The sequence below is a fragment of the Aptenodytes patagonicus genome, chromosome 9, assembly GCF_965638725.1.
Source record: "Aptenodytes patagonicus chromosome 9, bAptPat1.pri.cur, whole genome shotgun sequence".
Taxonomy (NCBI): Eukaryota; Metazoa; Chordata; class Aves; order Sphenisciformes; family Spheniscidae; genus Aptenodytes; species Aptenodytes patagonicus.
This window is the reverse complement of record NC_134957.1, coordinates 16,849,778-16,873,043: the sequence shown is the minus strand read 5'-3', so window position 1 is coordinate 16,873,043 and position 23,266 is coordinate 16,849,778. Positions and strand designations below refer to the sequence as shown.

Genomic DNA, 23,266 nt, shown 5'->3' with positions numbered 1-23,266 from the left:
TTTTAGGAAATAGGCATAGACATTTAAATAAAATGCTGAGCTCCCTTTCCTAGTGAAGGTGAATGTGATTTGGACCATCCTTGTGACCTTACAGTTCCATGTGAGAGAGGGACAGATGGTTTATGACATGCTCATAGCTCATGAGTGACAAAAGCTGACATTTCATACTGCTGCTGCTCATTCTGTTTGGTCCACAGAGGAATCAACAAGCACAAAGTAATAACTTACACTGGGGAGAGATCGTGGACCTTTTTGGATGACCGTCTCTTGTGTGTTCCTACCTGTCACCCAGATTTACAGCAGAGCCAGGATGGGTTAATTTCCTACCTGTCCCCAGATCCTCTGACACAGCATTGTACAGCACTGTTGGGTCTAGTTCTGTTCAAAGTAATGGCCTCCTTTACCCCATAGAAATGGGCCTTATGCCTTTTGTGTGATCTCATAAGGGAAATAACACTAGAATGGTGCGTCTGTTTTTCTTTAGTCGTGCCATGTTAGTATGACATAGAATCATTAAGGTTGGAAAAGACCTCTAAGATCATCGAGTCCAACCGTTGACCCAACACCACCATGTCCACTAAACCACGTCCCTAAGTGCCGCATCTACATGTCTTTTAAATACTTCCAGGGATGGTGACTCAACCACTAGTGTCAAACTCCTGCTGCATATGGGTTTATTATAAATGTGCCACTTAAAATAGCTTGACCTGGGATTTGGCACATGCATTATTTCAGCCTGGGAGTAGTCATTTACTTGCCCACATTTTGGAAGCTGGTGATTTATAAATTTCAAATGTACAAAAGAATTAAAGGAAACAAAAAGAGTGACCATTTGGGTGCCCCACACATTTCAGCAGTACGTGAGGTGCATGTCCAGCGCAGCAAGGTCTTTGCAGAACAGAGAAGTGACTTACGCTCATGCTGAATGTCAAGCATATGCAATGGCTGCAGGTCTTTGAGCTAAGACTCAACCAAAGACTAATCTTGGGATTTGGATAGGGTTAGGACAGAGACAAAGCCTAATGCTCTAGTTGGAGTGGGGCTGAGGAGGGGCTGCCAAAGGAAAACAGACCATTCTTCTGGAGCTTCCATCAGAAACTTTCTTGCCAGAGCTGGAGCTTTATCCTTCAGTGTGTGCTGATGACTCCTTTCTCACAGAGGCCATATTCTGCACAATGCTACGTGACAGGCAGCCTTGGCTGACATTGGCTCACAAGCTGTTTTTGTTGCTTATTCTCTATACCAAGTCTGTGGAGGCTGCAGTTGCAGCTGTAATTTCATTTAAGCCGGTATGAGTGTGGAGCAACCCTGTGCCATGGCGTTCAGGAGCACAAATTATCTGTCAAGTGGTATCACTAAGTAGAGATAGGAGGTACTCCCCTTTGTTCCAGTCTCAAAATACTACTGCAGTTGTCTTACTCCTGCTTCCCCTGGCCATAGCTTTAACACATAGTAGAAGTTCACCCATTTACCTTAAATGTTGGTATAAAACAGGTTATACATTTGGATAAGTGAACAGGGAACTCTCAAACTGCATCTCTGTGCATTTTTTCCATCTTCTCTTTCAGTTTAGGCAATACCTCAAATCTATTTGTCTGTTGTATAGGTTTGGATTTCAACATAGGGCTTTCTTGAGCCTCATTCACATAAGTATCATATCTTGCAAGACATCCAATCTTGAATGGCTCTTCCATTGTCTTAGAGGCCTTAGTCTGCCAACCCAAAGGAAGCCTACTTGTGCAGGAACAGACAGTTCATGTAAGAAAGAATACCTACAGCTGAGTTCTGCAAGGGATGGGATATTCTTCCTTTGAAAGCTGTGACATAGGAGATACAGATAGTAGTTTGGTTTCCTCCAGATTCCTCCAGAATTTCGGGGGTTTTTGAAAGAACAAAAGCAAAAGTTAAGGCTCTAGCTGCTACAGCTGTGAAAGAAGCTTTCAAAACTAACATGAGTTTAAATTAGGAAGTTTTATCTGCCTGAATCTGAAGCTTGAAAACGTAAGAGTCATTTCAGTCAATTCAGTTGCTTAATGAAATAATGAAGCATCATATGAAATTATGCAAAACCAGGGGAAATTCAATATCCTGTAACCCTACACCCAGATTAATTAAATTAATGGCAAGGTATAAAAGGACACATTTGGGAGATTATGTAGAAATTCAGCTCTGTAGGGTTTTAAGAGCCTTGGAAAGGGAAGATGAGCCTTTGCTAACTGCTGTATGGCAATTTTCTCAGTACAGTAGTTAAATATAATATTTTTGGGAAAAGAAATGATGTGATTTTTTTTCCTTTTTTTGCCTACAAACCTCCTCAACACATTTGTTTTAGATTGGAGGGAGTTAAATACGCTTCAAAGATACTGTCTTAAGTTTCTGAAGAAAAATATATGTTTCATATAGGAAAAATGTCACACCAAAGCGTTCCTATTTGGGGAGGAGGGGTATATTACTCTTCCTTTTTTTTTCATCTGAAACTGAATTTTACATTAATTTGCAAACAGTTTCAGGCAACCAATAATGCATTTCTTTTCCTTCATAAACCATTTGTCTGAAAAAATTAACTGGGCTTGAATATTTGAGAACTGCTCAGTGTTCAAACAGTGTGAAAATATAATTGGAATCTCCTAGTTTCTGCTTCTTCTCACTATCATATTTTAAATAGAACAAACAATATGTAGAAGTGAAAAAAGAAAAGAATTAAATCCTGAGAGGGGTGAGATCTGGGAAAGGATGTAATGCACCCAAAACTTATAATGAAATTTATGAATTAAAAAATGTGCTTACCAAGAGTACCAGCAAAAATGAACACTAAGAATCAGATACCTTACTGCCAAAGTATTACCCCCAAAATTTGGGAACTTGGAATTTAGGTGCCAAATTTACTCTCCTCTGTGACAGGCTGCTGTGCCATCACTCAGAGTCATCCCACTCACAGCACAGAAAGTCGAGTCTAAAACCATAAAGGATCAAGATAAATAGCAGCATGATGGTAATCAGCCCAAAGCTTCTGCTTGCCCTGAATGTGCTCGCTTTTGAGACTGCAGCCTCACCTCTCGAAGGAAGCATCTCCAGATGAAATTTACTTCACTAGAGGGATTCAGACTGGAAAGTTTCCTGATCTCGGGGTTTTTCCCTGCTCTTAAAACCGTGCTCCCTCCGCAGCAGTCCAAAATGCACTGATTAATACGAGACTAGGCCTTTACCTAGGGCATGAGGAAAGCACTGCTTCATTGGTGGTGGACAGCTTGCTCCCATAAGGGCATCTTGTCAAAGCCCACATCTCACATCTCAGTTTCCTGTACAGAGAGTCCCTCAAGGAAATGCTCCATCGCCAAATCTGTATGCTTATCTCAGTGCATCTCTGACAGTCCCCATGGCTTGTACTTGTACTGTACGTGCCTCTCCTGTTCCCACCTAGGATCCCTCATACTTGTTTCCCAAAGGAGACATTTCAGTGTGTGGTATTGGTAAATCATCTTTCTAAAAGGCAGAGGGAAATGGGAAGGAGGAGGAAGAGGGCTTGCGTGCCGTTAGAAGGATGGAAGAAGCACACTCTATTGTGCTGTTTGCTCCTACAGTAGTATGGATTTGGAGATTTTGAGCATTCCCCGGTGGATGCCACTCACCCCAGTCCAGATTTTCCAAATACACTGACACAGCAGAGATGAGCACCAGAGAGAAACATGTGCTCCTCTGAAAACACTTCATCAAAGCCTCTTTGTTATGACTGACAGCGATCAGCGTACAAAAGAGACAGTGACATCTCTTGAGTTAAGATAACGTGAGGAAAGAGAGAGAATGAGCAAGTTTCCTCAGATGCAGCCTAAGCTCCTACCAAGTCAGTTTGCGTGCCCTGGCCAGCTCAGTTTGGTCGTGGTAAAGAACATCTGCCTCGGCCATCACGGTCAAGGCGAGCACAGAGACTCCTGACCCTGAGCTGCCTGCTTCTCTCATGACTTGCATCAGACTCTGTTAAGTCAGGTTCTTTAACCTAAAAAATATGTCTGCAGAATAATCCTTGTTGGTTCGTTTCCGTTTCAAGTAAGCATAAATCCTATTGCTAAGTCCTCTGTCATAGTGCTGTGGGCATTGTGCTGCGGGGGGCTGGGTCTCGGGGAGAACTCTGATTGCCTCAGAGGTAGTTCACGTGTTATTAAAGGAAATGTCAGGCTGCCAGCCAAAGATGGAGAGATGGTAGTTTGTGGTAGACATGTTTGTAAAATCTGTGAGGAAAACTCTGGGGAGGAAGATGGGGGGGGGGGAATTTGCTTTGTTAGACATCTCTATATTGAAAGTGACAACATTTAATATTACTAGCAGGAAAATGTATCATGTATTAAATTAATGTACTGTATTATGGGGTGCTTTTATACAGCAGTTTGGCACTCTTGGTGAAGTTTTGTTTTGAGAAGTAATAAAGAAAATTCTAATGTAAAATATGCTACCTTCAACATTCATAAAACATGCCATACTTTAAAGGACCCAATCCTGTTCATAACCACAGAAATGGAAGCTTTGCCATTGGCTTCTGTGGAAGCAAGGTCAGCTACAAAATGATCAATTAAATAGGATTCCAAGAATGATTTACTGTCCCCATGATACTAATTTTCACCCTATTAGTGTTCCTTTTCGTTAGTGTGACATTCAGTCTTGCATAGTGAAATGCTCATTGCTCCAAACCATGACATAACATGATGAGAATACAACTGATAAGGCAATGATCTGAATCAAACAAGATAGCACCAGTGCACAGGAACTTTTTGTACAATACAGTGGACTCCTGGCCCACACCTTGTAGTGTTTTTGGACACCCTGGCAGTATAAAATCTGTATCATTCTAATAAATTAGTTAATGTGTAGCTTTGAGGAATCAAAATATCTTTTATCAGATCCATTTGATTGCTGATCATTTTTAAAGTACTTCAATGACTAAACTATAGCATCCAGACGTATGTTTGGGGGGGTGGGGGGGTGGGAATTAATGTTGGTTTGCTTTTCCAAATAAAAATATCTAGCTTTGGATCTATCAGACAAATGGAAAACAAACAAAGGGCTAATCCCAGTGGAACAGGAATTCAGTTATGAACCATCTATATCACAGACCTTGGAAATCTTGACTTGCAGTTTCTATTGAAAAATAAGAGATGTTTGATGTAGTGACAGATGATATACTATACTGTATTTTCTTTTTCTATTGCTGTTGGAATTGTATATTTAGTGAATTAGTCGTGATTGATGATAGTGTTTTAAGGACTTGCTAGTTCTTCCTGGGAAAAGATGGCATTTTTTAACTATATTAATGGTTTGAGACTTAAGGATAGCACCATACATTTTTGTAATCTTTCAGCAGTGAAGCCACAATTTATACAAATGGATTCACTCTGTCTTTAGCTCAAGCAACTCTGACAAAAGATGTCATTTGAAGTAATGTTGCTCATCATTCATAGACGCAAAAGCTTAAGGCTCCATTGTTTTGATATGAAACTGCATTGGAGTTTTCGACTCCTTGCAAGATCAGTATATGGTGTTAATGATAATTTAACTGTTTTATGCAGCTCCAGATTAGACTACTTTTGAACACAAAGGTGCTTATTTACCAACAGAAAGAGATATACTAACTTGAGAGTATGTAGGAAAAGAAAAGAAGCATTCCAGCCACAACTCAGACTTCCTAAATGTCAGCTCTGGAGGAGTTAAAAAATAGTGCTACCACGCGTTTAGCCAAAATTGCCTATTTGCAGTACAGTATATTAGATCCCTTTACAGCACCTTGGTAAGGAAGCACATCATTGCAGAATAATGCCAAGGGCTGGGAGAGGTCTCTGACTTTTACTTTGGTGTATTAGCCGAAATGGAGCCCAATCCTGCAGTTGCATTTGAATACTCCCTTTTGTTGTGATATCAGTAATGCATGTATAGGGACCCATCTCTGGATGGGTAATAGTCAACAAAAGCATGGTACAAAAAGTAGTCTTTAGATACAGTCTGAGAATAATAACAGATTAAGACAGACGTTCTGCCTTAAAAGCATATCTAACATTACTGCTGCACCGTGGTTTTGCTTCTGTGATCCAGCCCTTTTACGATGCCTCTATGCTTTTACTACCAAAAAGAAACCTCAAACAACCACCAAACAAACCCCAGCGCTTCCTTTCTCTATTTAATCCACTGGTTCTGTAAAAAGCAATGATATAATATAGTTTGTAGATAAGTGATAGATCTTTATATAGTGCCTATTTTATAAGTGTGCTGACACACAAAGATTTTCTTTAATTATTAATTAAAATCTGGGAGAGAAAGTGATAGTATTTCCCACTGTAATCCTGTATTTAGATGATCTCCATATTACCCTGTTAAAATACTTTGTTCTCTATTTATTAATCCAAATATTGTTCACCTCCTGAGAAACTGTCATGCTTTTTAGCTATGCATCTCATGTCTTTCAGTTTAAAATGTTGCCTTACGTTTCTAGAAAAAAGCCCTTAGAATTGAAGTAAAAGACTTGATGAATAAGACAATCTTTTTTCCTGTAATAAATAAAATATGATTGATAACTATTGTGCATCAGAAGGAGTTGATGGACATGGACATGTTGATTAGAGAGGACTGAACATGGTGCATAATACATTTTAAAGCAGGCAACAAAATGGAGAAAAATTTTGAAATGGGGGTAGGTGGTCGGTAAAACAATCACATGTGCCCGCGTCAGGTTATCACACTCACCCTATGATGAACGTGACAAGTAATGCACCCTTTACTGCTTCCTACGCTGCCACTGCTGAGTTTGTGCTCAGCAGTCATCCCATCCTTTGGGATTGAAGTATTATAGATGGTTAGAAATTTATATTTTTTATTTGGAAGGAAACTTGTGGGGTTTCTTAGATTTTGCTTTCATTTTACATGGGAACAAAAGCCAAAATTCCCCTCGTAAAGGCACGTCTGAAGAATGCCACTTGAGAATACTGTTTCAGAAAGAAACAGAAGTTTCAGGGTGGCATTATTGGAAAATTGGGGGGGGGGGGGGGGGAATCTTCTTTAATTGACTTCCTTTGTTGCTTGTACATTGTTCCATGAGCTGGGGCAGTAGCACTACATAATCATAGATAAGATATAAAATGGCAGTCAAAATAGTATGTTGAGTTTCATTTGAATGATGTAGTTTAAATGTAATGGCAGTTACTACCTAGAACAGATTGAATCGTCTTGTTCTCTTGTTGAAAATGTCAAAGCAAAATCTTAAATTGCTTCAACACATGACAAACAGAAGACACTTTCAACAGGAAAATGAAGTGTCAAGCAGGTTCGTTACAACAAGCTGACACAATTTCATGAAAAATTTCTCAGAAATTACATTCCTGGTGCAAAACTTACATCTGGCTGCTGGAAAAAAGCAGCAGAAGACCTAAAAGCTGGGTAATGAATGGTCCTCTGAGAACAGCAGAGAAATGTAGAAGCCAAGGAAAGTGATCTCTGCTTTGAGCTGCTTTACCAACAGTGTCCTGGTGGCTGAGAGGTAGGTGCAGTGCTGATTTCTGTCCTGGCAGTCAGATGGAGAAATTGTAGGAGAACAGAAAACCCCTCTCCAAGAGCCCACGTATGCACAAGTAGTTCAGGCAGAGGCAGGCAGAGTATCTGGGTATTTGGGCAGCCCATCAGTATCGCGCCCATGCACCATTCACAGAAAGCTTGTACTGCCTTGTTCACCAAGGCTGGGGGGAGTGAGTTCCCCTTCCCACGCACTTTGTGTGTATAGCCCTGGCTGAGAGGAAACTCGGCGCTGATTTGTTAGTGAAAATAGGGTGGGTTCCTTCTCCTCCCCTGCCCTCCCCTCCCCTTTTTCTGCCTGATGTTTTTTGGCTCTTTCCATTGGTGTTTTTCTATTTTTTCGTGATTTAAAGATTATCTTCATATTTTAATAAAGGATGGAGGAAATATACTGAAGGATTAAATCCTTATCTGCAGCCATCTGAAGTGCCTATGGGACTGTTTAATCTCACATTTCAGGGGATTTGGAAGCTAGCCCCTCCTGCAGTTTCTGCTGCATACAGTATAACCTGTGCCCAAATTGCCCTGTGGGACAGGTACAATCAAGTCAACTTGACTTGCTGTCAAGTTTATTTTATGCTCATCTAATATAAACGTCTGGTGTGTTGACAGTCTGCTTAGCAATGGTCACATAGATTCAAAACAAAAGACATTTTTTTGGCCATGTCTTCATTCTCTTCCATTGCTTTTAGTGTTGCCACAAGGTCTTTGAATTGTTTCACTGGGAAGTTAATTTGTTCCTCTCAGCTGTGCTGCATGTCACTGGGCTTGTTAATGGGGCTGCACAGAGATGCACCAGTGGGCACTGGAATGACATTTGTCCTCGTGCTTTTTGTACGTATAGCTCTCTATGCAGCCTTTAGTCACGTTCCCCTTGGAGGTTTGTTTGCCATTCATTGCATCTCCACTGGCCATTAAACATTTTCAAGTAATATGTTAGTCTTAAAATATTACATGTTTATTGTTGAGTAGTTGCCTCCTGTAAACCTGATGCATGGGGGTGAGAGCGTGCCCACTGACTTAGGATGTGAATCATTTATCTGGAACTTGTTTTATCAAAGCTATAAAGTTTTCCATAGCATCTTTCTTTGAGACAGTGCTTTGCGCATGTTTGGTATATTTTTGTGGAAAAGAAATTGCAGTCTCAGATCAGAAAACTGCCCTGTGTTTGATAGTAGCTGATACTGAAAGACTCAGGTCCCACGCTGATCACAAGGGGGCTATTCTGCTTCCCTTCAGCTGGTATAAACTCTGATGAAAGTAGTGAAAGGCATCAGTGCTGACTCTGAAAATGGGTCGCCCCGCCAGAGATTTCTATGGATGCTACTTTTTTTGTTAATTCTTTTAAATCCTTTGCCTCAAATAAGAAGACAAATTTCATGGGATAACTATCGCCTTCATTTCTTAAAGCATTGTCTTTCATCAGAAGATTTACATTTTCCTGATCTTCAGTTATGAGGCAGGATAAACAGTAGCGAGTGTATCTACGCTTTCTTTACATGCCTATATTATGCCTGCCTTTATTCATTTTCCTGCTCATCCAACCAATAATGACATGATTTGCCCCAATTTTTTCATAACAATGCTACATGTGCTTAGTGAATAATACAATTCAAAACTTCTTCAGTGGTAAAATGAAAAAAATAATAGCAAAACCTGGTGGAATATATTTTGCAGCTTTTGAAGGCAAATTAGAGACAAAGAACCTACATAAATATTGCATAAACATTTTATGCAAAGGTTTTCCTTGTCAAGTATAGTAACATTTTTCATCATTGTAGCAAGCTTTGGAAGCCAGGGTGCTAATCCAAAGAATGCATCAGAATGAATAGGCTCGATGGGGCAGGGTAAAACCTACTCATTAACCCCCTACGCAGCAAAATCAATTGGCAAGAGATGACTTAACAGAAGTTCCATGTTTCTTACTTGTGAATGTCGTTAATCTAAAAAACAATTGAAATTCCATCTAAAAATTGTTTGCAGTATGGCAGCTTTGAAATTGTAATGGTCCTGCTGAACATCAAAGCAGGCTGAGCTGTTACACTGTGCAACATCTAATCGTGTCCAAACTACAAGTTTTAAATGGTAGAAAATGAAATGGTGCCTTTGAGACTTCCAGTGAAATACATTTTTAATGTTGGTCTTCAGTAGCTCTGTCCTCTTTGAAAAACTGCACAGGAATGTTTGGTCTGTAACAAAGGTTTTGAGTCAGGGCTATCTCAGGGCACAGGTAAGCCATGCAGTTGCCTGAAACATCAAACTAAGAGAGGTGGCAAAATGGCACCGGCTCCTCCTTGGCCAGATTGTGGTGTGCACTGGCTAGAGGCTGCTATTGAGCTTGGAGATGGCATTTTCCATCCCCCAAAAAAGCACCCATTGTTTTGCCTAGATACAGTACCATAGGTGCTTAATACTTAGTTCAGCTGGCATTCATCATTCACAATAACTCTCTTTTGATACACTATCTATATTTAATACGAGGTTTTTAGTTTCAGAGAATAATGGATTGCTTTGAGTTTTATTAAAACAACGCATAAAATCCACTCGACGATAATTCATGTTGCTGGGGTTGTGCTGTGGTGCAGTAGTTCACTGTGCACGAGTGGTCAAATTGATCATGGAATATTAATCACTTGTGGACTGCAGGCTTTTGGTACTCTGGCTTCAGGTTGACAAGAATGATAGCTTTCATTTGCATGCAAAGTCTCCAGCTGTCCCTTCAAGATGGATGATGGGATCTGGCTTCATCCGTCACCACTTCTTTACTTTTTTATAACACAGAAAGAAAAAGAATTAAAAAAGCCAAAAGATAAAATGTCATACAGTGTTCTTTGCAGATCTCCTTGAAATAGAGGGTAATTTCAAGCATCTTATTTATGCTCAGAGTCCAAGAGAAACATCTTGAGTGCAGATGAAATGATGTGTCCTTTGTGTTAAATACACTCCGTTCATTAAATAAAGCGCACTCCATTTGAGAATTTCATGAATTATATTGCAGGAAAATTAATATACATTTAGTAACAATTTATTACACTTTTTTCTCTACTTCAGAGGAAACTTGTGCTTGCTTCAGAAAAGAAAGCTGCATGATCCACATTTAGGAAAGGAATAAAATGATCGTGCATAATCTAATCCAATCTGTGAAATTTAGAAATGCAGTGAAAAGAAAGGTGTGTTGGCAACCGTAGGAGTAAGGAAACTTGATAGCATCAGTACAGTGAGAGCCCTGCTAACACAGAATTCTTCTACTTTCCAGCACCCACCTTGCAATGACTCTAGTGACAGCGCTGATAGTAACCCATGCCATCAGTGTCACTGAATGTTTCACATCAGGAGATGCATAACGGTCAGCTGCCGCTGGCATTTAACCTGTATATTGCGGTAGTGTTAAGTGTTCAGTCCTGTTGTAATTACTTTGTGATGGGCACCTTGTGGGATTTTGCCATCTGTGCTTCAGTAATGTGCAATTTATGCTATTGTTTCTATTCCACTTCACCAGAGTCCTCCTAAGTCATATTCTGTGGCACAAGTTCCACCAGAATCTCACCATTTCATTTTCTACAGCCTTACATGACTTGATTGCCTTGTAAGAGGGGGGAAGAAGGTCCTGCACAAATCTGAAAACTAGAAGATCTCAAAACCAAAATCTAGTTAATTTCTACTTTTCTTAACGTTTCCGTGAATTCAGGAGAGTTCATCTAGTACCTGATGCTCCTGCTCTTCTCTCCAAAGCAGTTTGGCTATCTCCATGCACTCTGATAGCATCCTGTGTGCAGTAGCTGAAGACATCTTAGGTGAGAAGACTGGCAGCAAGACTTCTTGTTCAGAGATGATTTCGCATGTGGAATTGCCAGCTGCTGTTACTAGTTTAAACAGTTACCATGGGCTGCAAGGTCATGCCTGCAGCAGAAGCCGTTGGAGCAGCTGCCAAGAACTGGACAGACACAGCTAGCTGTTTAGGATTTTGACTGCTTTCAAAGTCAAGGGGGCTACAGTCATGGCCAGCTGCTTCTTGGTGCCAATAGTATGACCTGTCAAACACAGGTCTGTTCCAAGTCATTGAGGACTTAATGGGTTAGAATCAAAACCACCAGTAATGATCCAATAGCATTTGAGTGCCTCAAAATTCATTTCCCTTGCGAGCTGCATTTCAGCATGGGCATGGCATCTTCCTTAAAACTGTGATTGTGTTGTCCTTCTCTCTATGTCATAAAAAGAATTCATGTGATGAATTCCAGTTATTTACTGCTAATATAAAAATGCTAAACTCCTTCTTGCAGAAAATTGTCCCACAGAGGCAGACCAAACAGTGCATTAAGGCACTCTTGATCCTAGGTAGAGTTTTCAAAAAGTGATATTCATGGTAATGGTGGCAGAGGGGGAGGCATCCAGTTGCTATATCATTTCACCCCATTGTCCCAAAAGATGCATTTCCAGCTCGAATAGTAATAAATAGAGAAAAACTCTTTGTCACTGGTTAATGACTCCTGGCTTCCACACAAGTTCTCAGTTTACTGAGTTTGAGCTTATTGAGAATAAGTGTTCAGTGTTTATTTTCAAAGGTGGAGACATTTATCCTTTGACAACATTTTGTTGCAGTGGCTTTATTTCTGTTACAACAAATGACGGATGGAGGTACAATCATTTTGTCAGCTTGATACTGTGGTGAAGGAAAGGCAGCACAATAGCTGAATGCTGAAAAAGTGCGTTTTGACTGACTGGTAGAACACACTACAGTACAGCTAATCAGGGAACGGTGTCCCCATATAAACACAGCCTCACAAAAGCTGCATTTTTATGAATGAGTTGCTTTATGTGGTTTTCCACTGCTTTTCACCTTGTGTGGTAATTTACTGCTGTGCCAAGAAAATGAAAAGCATTCGTTCTAATCTGGTAGCGGGACTTGCTGGTGAACGTGTGTTAGAGGCTCAGTCCACAAAGTATACTTATTACAAGTCCAGGTGGGAACCCTTAGCTCTTTAGACAAGCTTTTAACTCTGCAAGTGCACAGTTCAGTCCCTGGCAGCCAAGACTATAGCTGTCACATTTACATTTACATCTGCACAATTGGCTCACACATTTGCTTAGGTGTAAGCAGCAACATAAAAGATAAAGCAGTAGCAGGTCAGGCCTGAAGCATTTTACTGTCAGCCATCTGAGAAATCTGAGAAATCTGTTGGCACAAGCTGGGATTTCAGATGAGCCAAAGGGAATTAGGTACGTATTTTTTAAAAGGTGTAATGCTGAGCTTCTCTTAGCAACATGTGCCCTCTGGTTAACATATTGATTTAGCGTTTTGCACGCAGTTAGTTTTGTCTTCATCTATGGTATGAAAGTTGCAATGTTACTGCCAAGATTTTTAGATGCCAAAGTAGATCTACGCCATGCCTGGAAGCATGTGTATTTGAACTAGGAGTGAACAAAAGCTTAACTTCAGATATGAGCTAGTTTCAGATGAAGGGTTTGGCATGCTGTTATTTGCCCCAGAGGATGCTATTCAAACAGATTGGTTCTCCTGTCAAAAGGTTAGCCAGATTCTTGATTGAATGATACTAGAGGCTCTGTGTTAATTAATGGTGGGAAAATGCCAGATCCTTTGATTGAAGGAAGTAGGTTGGCATGTAATTGTCTTATAGAAGATTTGAAACAATTCCGTTAGATTCCTTGCATTCTGCTTTGTATTTGGATAATTGTTCCTTTCATCATTGCAAATTATGTGAACAAATGTCCAGGAGGTACATCAATAGCAAAATTACGGAACAGCAAATGTACTTTGGGTGATTATCACAAGAAGAGGAAAAGTCATTATCCACCCTGAGGAAGAAGAAAACCCTTCCCCAGCATTTGACCAGTTCTTAGCCACATGAGAGTTAACATTTTTAGCCTTCTGCCTTCATCTCCCTTAGAAGAGTTATCTGGTCTGGAAAACACTCCAGCTGTGCTGAGTCACAAGAAAGACCCCTTCAAATGATAAGCAGCTGGATTTCAGTGCATGACCCTGGTGTTGACTGGCTTCACACTGGTAGCAGTTCAGGTCCTTGGAGCACAGGTGATGCCTGTTGGCTTAGAGCATGCCTTTGCATGGCACAGGGGGAAGGTGATCTGCATTAAATTCAGAAGTTGTGTTTAGCTGAGTCACTCAAAAATTGCAGCAAGAGACTTGTGTTCATTGTAGCAACAGCTTGGGCTATGTGTCTCTCGCTGTGGTTGCCATAAAAGCAGTCTGCCTGGAGCAGGGAGAGTACTGTGAGGCTGCTGCAGGGGAAGGTAGGAAATAGTATAGGGAAATAGAGCTGCGTCAGATAACAAACTGTGAAGGAACTGGTGCTTACTGAGATGCCTGGTAATTTTTCTAACTGGCTATCATTGCTTATCCCTAAGTAATGATATCCTGAGGCTGTTTGTTTTCAGCTGCTTTGTGCTTTTTCAGGAGAACTCATTAGTGTGTCAGATATGTGTTTGAACATGGAATGAGAGATTTTTTTGAAACGGTAAGGCTGTGGTGGGAAAAAAATGAGCCTCTAGGCTCTTACGCTGCACTGGCACTTAGAAGCAGGAGCTACTTCTTCAAGGCTGTTGTCTTCTTCAGTTGGTCCTATGGGTAGCTAGACATTGCCCTGTGCAGTAAGTCATGCTCTCCCTTGTCTGCTAAAGATCACTGTGTAACTAACTGCAGAGACCAAATCTTTTCCAGGTCTCTTCTCTGCTTTTCTGAGGCACTTCTCCTGGGACAGCATATTCTTTGTGCCTATGAAAAAGAGAGAATAAAAGTATCGTGTTCTGGGAAAGAAAATGCACCTGGATGAACAGTTACAGAGGATCAGATCAGTGTATCGATTTGTACAACACTGTTCCTTTAATCTCTTATGGAAAAACCCCATGACAAGTGTTGTTGAAATCACAGCAACTTGATCGTTGTTTTAAAGTTTGTGTATTACTTTCTAATGGGGTGAATATAAGCATAGGAGGAAACAGCACTTTAAGCAGTTTCCTAGCAGTCTGGCTGCTAAACAGCCTCTGGCCACGTCCACCAAGCTCTTATGGGAGGCACATGCATTGCCAGGTGCCTCTGGGTAAAAAAATGTCTTTCCAGCTTGTCATCCAGTACGTGTGACTTCAGGTGATGCCCCAGGTAGCATGCCTGGTGTTACCCTGGGACAAAGCACAGAAGCCCTGTGTGAGCCCTCCTCTCAATCTTAATTCAGTAGTGTACTGTATCAGCTGATACTTGCATAACAAATGCAGCCAAAGCTGTCCCAGCCTGTTCATGGGATGAAATCCTGGAACAGCAAGTAAGGGCAAAGAAACTCCTTAGTGTGCTGCATTGTCAGACCTAGTATCTTGCAAAGGTACGTATGTCCGTGTGGCCACAGGAATTGTTTCTTTGTGGAACTGACATCATCCTTGTTCTAGTGCCTTCACCATGTAAGTATTGCTGCCTAGAGCAGCCCAGGGGCATGGCATGGTCCAAGGGGTCTGGGAAAAAAAAAAAAAAGTAGACAGCTCTATCCCAGCTCTTCCTGTGACAGTTAATGAGGTGTATTCATATTTCTTTGCAGAAATACTGCTGTTCCTTTAATAATAGGAAGAGTGTTTTCAGTGCATTTAGTTGTTTTAATTTAAAGTGGTTTTCTGGGAGGAGAAGTAAGAGTTAGATAAGAACGCATAATACTGTTAGCTTTTTTTATTAAAGACATGTTGATACAGTAACAGCATTAACTTTTTGTTCTGCTTCCCCTTCTAGCAAGGCTGGAAATCAGAGTGCCACACATCTATAAAACTGTTCCGAGAATTAAAGAAACTTCTTTTAGAGGAATGGGCATTTGAATAAAGGTTGTTTATGGACTTCTGTCAAGTACAGAGATCATGAAAGATTAGAAACTCTCATAGCTGAGAATATCCTGTACTGCCTTACTGTTTAAGTAGGACCAAAAGTGAATTTCATAAGGTGAATAAGTGATCTGATGTCTGACTTCTAAAATCAGAATGGCTTTTGTTTTCTGTAAACACATATGATATTGAGAAGCCAGCACTTCATTGCCTTCTAGACTCAAAATCCCCTTGGGCCATTTCAGTTCCTATGTAAAGAGCTGCCAGTTCATTATAACGATTACTCTCCAAGAACAATATGGCAAAATATAACCATTTAAAATGTGACATGCAGGAGCACATTTAGAAATATTCAAAGACTGCAAGTAATGCTAAGGGAAACAGGGAGAAGCCCTGGTCGGAGTGGGTTGCAAGGGGTGCAGGTGGGAATGAGATATGAAAAGAACATTAAGCAGGGAAGGCCTGAGCACACTGGCACAGCATGGATGCAGCTAGCCCAGCAAGTTTTCTCCACATCCTACAATGCACACAGAGTACAATTTAGTACCAGAGATGAAAAATAATAATACAAGAAAAGCCTAAAGGTAGCAACAAAAGCCTGAAAAACTAAGGAGAAAAAAGCTAAGAAAAAAAGTGTTGGTAATATACCAGAAAGGGAAACTCTCTTGAGGCTCTTCACAAAGTACAACGGACCACACTCAACTGGGATGCAAGGTTTGGGGGGTTTGGGCTCCCCCAGCCCCCCCATCAAGTTTCCACCCAAACCAAAATTTACCTGGTATATCAAGTTGTTCAGAATTGCGTTCTCAAACTGATCTCTTTTTTCCATTTCAGCCTTCACTTTATTTATGAGGTCTTGTGTGTGCTGAGCTTTAAACACATCATAATGTCTCCTGAAGGAGTCCTGTAAAGGGTCGGTGAGAGTGTTGCTTGTTCTGACCTAGTCTGGACAAAGGGCTTGATTCTGTTAGTACTGGGGTTAAATCCCCAAACCCCTTTGCAGCCACTGTGACCTTTCCACTCCCTCCAGCACATTTGGTAGCAGGCCCGTGTGGAAGCTGCAGCAAATAGCTGCATGTCTCTGGCAGTAGCCGTTCTCTTCTCTCTATGCTGAGCATCTGAGGTACTCCTGCATTTAGATACAGGCCAACATGTTACCTTCCTAAGAAGTCTGAATGTGTACTTCCTGGGCCAAAATGTGTTTTCTAGAGATTTTTGGCTCATTTAAGAAGTTACTGACCTCAGTTGCACAGAGGCAGTTAAGAACATTGTTAAATTTTTAATGCCTTCGTAGTACTTCCCTTTCCTGTCTCCTTCCAGCAGGCGGTCTGAGGAAGTCTGCCTAGACAGTATAAAAAACAATAAAGAAACTAAACCAAAATTGCAGAAAAGCAATATTGTCAGGTTGTGACTCAAGTGATGAGGTTCCCCCTCAGCAGATGCCAGGGCCAGACAGCAGTACTTCTAATTTTCTGTGATGAGTTGAAAGAAAATGGCAAGCAATGCCTGTGAAGAGGTCCTTCTTACGGCTGGCAGCAGGTTATAGTTCAACTAATGTAATTTTAGTCTGGTGGCTCTTGCTTCTTGCTAACTTATTATTTATTGACAGGGTTTTTCATGTGAGGAATTAGAGTATAAGAAAAGCAAAGCTTTTCTGTTGAACAGAAAAATGCAAGTACTGAAGATGTACTCTCACTCTCATGTTCCCGCTTACCAAATGTTCTGGCTATCAGCGTATTGGGACTTCCTGGAGAATGTACTTTTTTGCTGGAGTGTTGGGAATGAGCTTTGCTCGAAGCAAGTGTGGCCTTCAAGTGAGAAACTAACTTTTTGAATTAGGGTGGGATTTGTGGAGAAGCTGGAGAAATAGTTATCCATCTCCCCTTGGATGCAATGAGATTTTATGAGGAAGAGTGTCTCAAAAGCTTTTAGCAATTTAAAAGGATACATTGCTTATAAAATCATCAGTGAAATGTGTTCCAAAGTCCCTTGGGTTTGATGCCCAGAACTCCTACTTAGAAGTTTTCAGCTTTGTTAGGATTGAAATTCCTTAACAAGCAAGTAGTTAGACCGTACTTACATATGTAGGTTTGGCAGTACTTTCTTCTTATTCTCTAATGACATTCAGGTGACTTAGGTGCATTAGCTCAGCAAATTAATTGTTTCTGCCAGAAATTTTCTACTCTCAGTCTAATCCCCTAATAATGCGATTGTACAGGTAGTCTTGATGTTGCTTCTGGGTCAATCTTGTGGCTTTGCATTGATGAGCATTTTTGAACTGCTGAATTCTCGTTAACAGAATTTCTCACTTATCTGTCATTCTGAGCCCTACATGTGGTTTTAGTCTTAATAACATGCTGTTTAAATAATTTTGGAGATTCCTGTGTTTCCTTGTGGGTAAACTGTATAAGGAGTTGTTCTTACAAACACAAGATTTTGATCTGAAATGTTGGCTGCTGACTTGTTACCGAAATGCCTGTTTTGTGATAAGCAAAGCATGGCTGTAGCATCAGTGGAAGGAACTCCATTTTCATTTAAATGGAACTGGGGAAGTGGATTGTGCTCACAATCTCTTCTTAAGGAGTTTAAAGTAATTGTGTCGACTGTAAAGCAAAATCAAACAGGTATTTCTTTAATACAGTTTGTAATTTTCTGTAGATGTGGATGTAAAAATGTTTTGTAGGTTGATGATTATCTTTTTTTTTTTTTTTTTTTTGGTAGCAGAATAATTCAGCTACCTCCAATTTTATGCAGCTCTCATTTGCTAGCGTGGTTATCAGAGCCACATTAGTGAAATGTGTGACTGCTGCACCTCTGCTTCAGCCACTCAGCCAGCTTGTTTTAAAGCCCTAGGGAAGGTGTGTTGAACCATTGACTCATGCTGAAGCAGGCTAGGGGAGAGATGTCCTCCCATGCCAATGGCTCAGGCTGAGCTGGGAGCATAGGCCAGGAGCTTGCAGAGCTCAGGCTCCCTCTGCTTGGTTCAGGGAGACCTGCTGCCGCAGCCCCAGGCAACTTTCAGCTTGAGCTACCAAACTGCTGGGTAGACTTGTTTCCTATCAAATCAGTAAGTGCTGAGGCTTCTGAGGAGATCAGGGCAATTTTGCCTTAGTCTTTTATTGAAAAATGCAAATTCATTTTACAAACTCAGATCAAATAATTTCAGGTGATGAATTTTAACTGGAAAAGTTTTGAAGTAATTTTGAAATGTTTAATTTCACGTGGTACGAGATGCTGTATTTGATTAAAAACAGTTCTCCCCATCTCCACGAACACTCAGTCATTTGTTTCAAGCTAGCCCCAACTTACAAAACCTATTTGCACAGCCTGGGACTAAGCTCTCAAACCAGGTACTGAAGTCTGCGTCTGTAGCATTATCTGTTTTCAGTAGCATTATCTGTGACTGTCTGTCCTAGTGGCTGGAGCAGTCACCTGGTAGGACCAGGCTGGGGTAATGTTTCCTGCTCTCAGATGGAGATACTTCTGTACAGCAGAAGGCAGGGTCCCCACTTGGGCTTTGAGAAGAGCATCCAGGTGCCCCACCCGGTTGGGTTGGGAATGTAAGCTAGCTGTGAAGCTGCTGGGGTTCATCAGACAAAATTCTGTGCAAGTTTTCTTTGAGTATCTAAATACTGTTTTGGGCAAGCATAAAGACATGTTGGGACTGGTCATGCTGAAATAGATTTGGTTGGCGTTTCAAATTAAGTAAGTGTGTTAACTTTGCAAGGTGAGGATCTAAAATGCTTGATCTAGTTATTATATGTAGATTAAAAGTGAGAAATGGAGTTTGTCTTTCTGCTTTGTATTAAAAATGTAATTCTTGAAACAGCTCATTTCCGTTGAATCAGTGGGCCACCACAGCCACTAGGAAAGCTGTAACACATTGGCAGTGTAACAGCCATATTATGTAATAAACGTTTACATGCCATCAAGTGTACAAACATTTGATTGCTTACATGACAGAGCTTTTCTTTTGCAGTCATTGGTCTCAATTTTTCCATTACATTTTCTCATTTTCTTTTCTAGCTTTACTCACAGACAAACCTCCAAAGCCATTGTTCCCCATGGAGAACCAGCCAACTGTTATAGATGTCCAGCTGGGTAAGTCCCCTTCTGGGAATAATAGATCCTAAACTTCCACTCTGGTAGCAGATGGGAAAAATGGAAAGTGCTAAGAAAGGTTTAGTGGTACTGTTATTACATGCAAATCAATTTGCAGCTTCTCATTTATAACTGTAGAATTTACTGCCATGGCAATTTAAGGGAATGAACTTGTGTAACACCAGGGGATGGCAGTACTAATTGGTTACATTGGGTATTAAATATAAAGCGCTGCTGCTCTTTTTAATATATGATTGATAGAGTAATATATGTCTACATTGGTGCTGTATTGATCAGCTGATGTTCACCCTAAGACAAATATTCTCATAAAAGAAGTGCTGATTCCTTTAAAAGTTAATGTAAAACAGTGCATTTTCAGGTTGTTCTGAATGCTTACCAGAAAGGGCTTTAGACTAAAATGCTTGTAGGCTTTTCTCACTCTTGTTATATATTCTTCTGTGAATGCACATCTCCGAATCTCAGCTGGCAGCCTGTATTTCTCTCATGCTGAGAAACTCTAATGTTAGAGAGTTCTGCTAACTTTGGGGAACTGTGGGGCATCTTGGTGCTGAAAGAACAGCTTGGCTTTGAAGTTCCAGAGTTTTTTTTCAGTGACTTGAAAATAGATTTCTAATTTTGAGAGGCAGAATTGGAGTTGCTGTTGAGGACTGTGGTGCCATGAGCTTAAATTACAAGAGACGTGTTGCAGATGTGGATTATTCACTCTGTGCTGAAGCTGTGGCATTTTCTTTCTTCTTGAGCCTGACTCTCTTCTTCCTTTTATATCAAAGTTGGCTAGGATTCAGTGGTGGAATGGTGTTTAAAGGCAAGCAGGGTCAGAATGAAACATTTTAAGTGGGCTGATAACATTGTGGTAAAGCTGTTTATTTGTTTTTGTGAAACCCTACAGGGTCCTACTTGAGCTGAGTACAAAGGCACATCCTTGTTCTTAAACCAGATGCCTAACAATTTCAGTGAATCACTTAAGATGCTATGAAGTATTTAAAAATGGGGCTTGAATTCTTGAATGTGATTGTTGAATCGCGGTGAGAATATGAATCATTTGTGACCTTAGCTAATCTTAAAGATTAGCTTTCTCTCATATACCTGAATTGACTCAGGTGTCTGTAAGGGCTTGCACAGGGAAGGCAGAAGTGGATCTGGGAAGCAGCCAGTGCCAGATGAATTCTGCAGACAGTTGCATAAGTGTATGTTCAGGTTCCCCTCCACAGGACTCGTGTCTGTAGCTGAGCAGAAATTGGCCCTAAAAGGAGAAAACACAAAATGGGTCTGAAGCCATAGTCAAAAGCCCAGCAGAATTAACAGCAAAACACAGTCATCAAAGTTTGGATCAGCCCAAAAGGCTGAATTGAGTCTCCTGGTCCAGCTTCTTAAAAGTCAACTTTCTAATGATTTCCTTTGGGAGCAAACTGTCCCTGCATACATCTGTGTAATAAAGGCACTCAAAGAGTGCACATCTTTGTTTCCTGCATTTTTATTCCATCTTCATTTTATCTTCCAAGTTCCCCTGTTCCATCAGGACTCTGTTGTTTTTGCACTGAATTTCTTCTTTTTTTCTGCGTGAAAACATTTTGTTCTGACTGATTAAAAAGAGGTTTGATTAAAAAAAATGCAAACAAACAAACCCCTTCCTCTCCTTGGAGAGATGGCTCAGTAATAGGATTTTGGAATATCTCTAGAGGGAAATACAAATCGTGCATCTTTATATGCTGGAATGTAATCTATTAGTTGTCCCCTATGATCCGGGAATTTACATATGGTGCCTTTTTTCTGATACATTAATGGGTTTGGTTATTGCCACTAAACCATATTCATATTATGTGTGAAAGATTAATGCTTACGGAAGAACCTGAACTTATTTCTTTAACATACAATGAAGTTCATTGATTTTCCTTTTGATTTTAAATGGCAAATAGATAGAGCTAGAAAATTCTCAGGGAGCACCTTCATCTTGTGGAGGCCACCTGCAGCTTTGGGCTGGGAGGCTGCGCTGACCTCTGCAATATGCTGCAGACCCTCACTATGTACTAGAGTTTTGCAGGAGAGCGAGTCATTCGATTGCAGCAAAGTAATGGAGGAGAAAGTTGTATGTAAGGTCATCTGCTGGAATACTTTTTTGAAATCTCGTTAAGCTCCTAGGAGTTTTGAACAAGTGACATTCTTCAGTATTTTATTAGAAATCAAAGCAAAGTTTCTGTGTTTTACAGGGCCTTTAGCCCATGGAGTCAAATCACCCACTATGCCTGCTTTTTCAGTGGTTGTGCAAGTATGAACATGGCACTGAACTACAAAAGAAATGGAGATTAATCCATCTACTTGTTCTGCAGAGATTATTTTAGATTTCTTTTGGAAAACTAAAGAAATAGCTGTCTTTGCTCTATAAGCAGAGGAGATTATTAATTATTTACTATCTTTATCCTTAATGATTAGCACAATGCAATGCAGAATCTTCCTAGAACTCTAGGCAGTGGCCTAACTATTTAGGAGCTTATTTGATCTGATTGCAGACTTCAGTATTCACCTTTTGGCTTTCAGCTTTTATAAGAAGATTCAAATGAAAATAGGTATGCACAATTCTTATTGACAGTGGATAAAAGAGTTGGCATGGCCCAGAGCCTGCCTTGTTCTTCTTAAGGAGCATGAATGTACTTTTTGCTTTTTCCGTTCTCCTTTGGAATGTGACAGAGATCAAAACCAACCCCATCAAGGTTAGAGAGAAGCAGGAACTGGAATTTGCTTCTTTCTTGTTTTCTGTATTTGCTTGTGCTGGAGAAACAGAGCCAGAGAGAGGAGGGTTGACAGGGGGACAAAGGAGCATCCCAGAGGACTAGAGAAATAGTCCAAAACAATTTCACTGTCTCAGATGCTTTATCAGGTCAGATAATCACTTCATCTCTGGGCCGACCTAGAAAATAATGACGGAGTTTTTTCTATTGTTCATTTGCTGCTTCCTTTTCATAAAAACAAAACTAAAAATAACCCCCTTTTTATTTGTTTTTTAGCTCTTTGCAGTGGGGTCAGTGTAGTAATAGTTCTTGATTGCCTAGTATGCAGCACATTTAATTTTATTATATCTTGGTTTTAACAAATAATGTTCATTTGTACTATATAGTATATGTTTTTGCAAATATATGACATTAATCTGATAATATCATGTTCTTCCTGAAAAAAGATATCCCTGAGTTGTCTTCATGACATTAAAATCAAATTTGATAGTATGAGCCAAAATACGTGTAGGTCTTCTGCTCAGGAGATGGTGTGGCTTTAGCAGAAGGTCCTTAAGATTGTATTTGAAGAGCTTTGTGCCATAACTCTGTACTCCTATAAACTCTGTTTGTAAAATGTGACTGTCTCCCATGTAAAGCTATGAATGTGAATTTATTAAAACTTATGCCAGTGTGATTCAAAGTAGTTGTTCAAAGACCCCTTTTTTAGGGCAGGAACTTGCTGTTGCTTTGATTGACCATATAAACCAAAGCGTGTATATGGATTGTTCATACCAAATCCCTGAGGTAAGAGAACTCCTTACGTGATTTAGAAAAGTAAAGATCAAAACCCCTGTCAGAAGTCTTGAGGCTGTGGTGCAGTAAGTTTTAAAGATCTATTACCTGTTTTCACATACAGCGTTCTGACAGTAAGTGGAGCATGCTGTGCTGTAAGTCTTAAGATGTCTTGTTGGTACATCACTCTGCTGATTCCTTAATTTATTTTTCAAATTATTTTCTAGCTAACTTTGCTCACTCTTAGTGCTTTGAGAACATGGAAA

The 23,266-nt window shown here is 40.3% G+C and overlaps 1 protein-coding gene across 2 annotated transcripts in view; it reads left to right on the top strand.

Moving 5' to 3' along the window:
- Positions 1-23,266, top strand: part of IL1RAPL2 (interleukin 1 receptor accessory protein like 2) — a 398,381-nt gene that overhangs the window by 265,848 nt on the left and 109,267 nt on the right. Inside the window, exon 6 of one of the 2 annotated variants that reach the window (XM_076347252.1) lies at positions 19,405-19,479. The exons of the other annotated variant lie outside the window; for it this stretch is intronic. Within the exon in view, the coding sequence (XP_076203367.1) occupies positions 19,405-19,479 (75 nt within the window). The remainder of the gene's footprint in view (positions 1-19,404; positions 19,480-23,266) is intronic. 2 annotated transcript variants of the gene reach the window in all.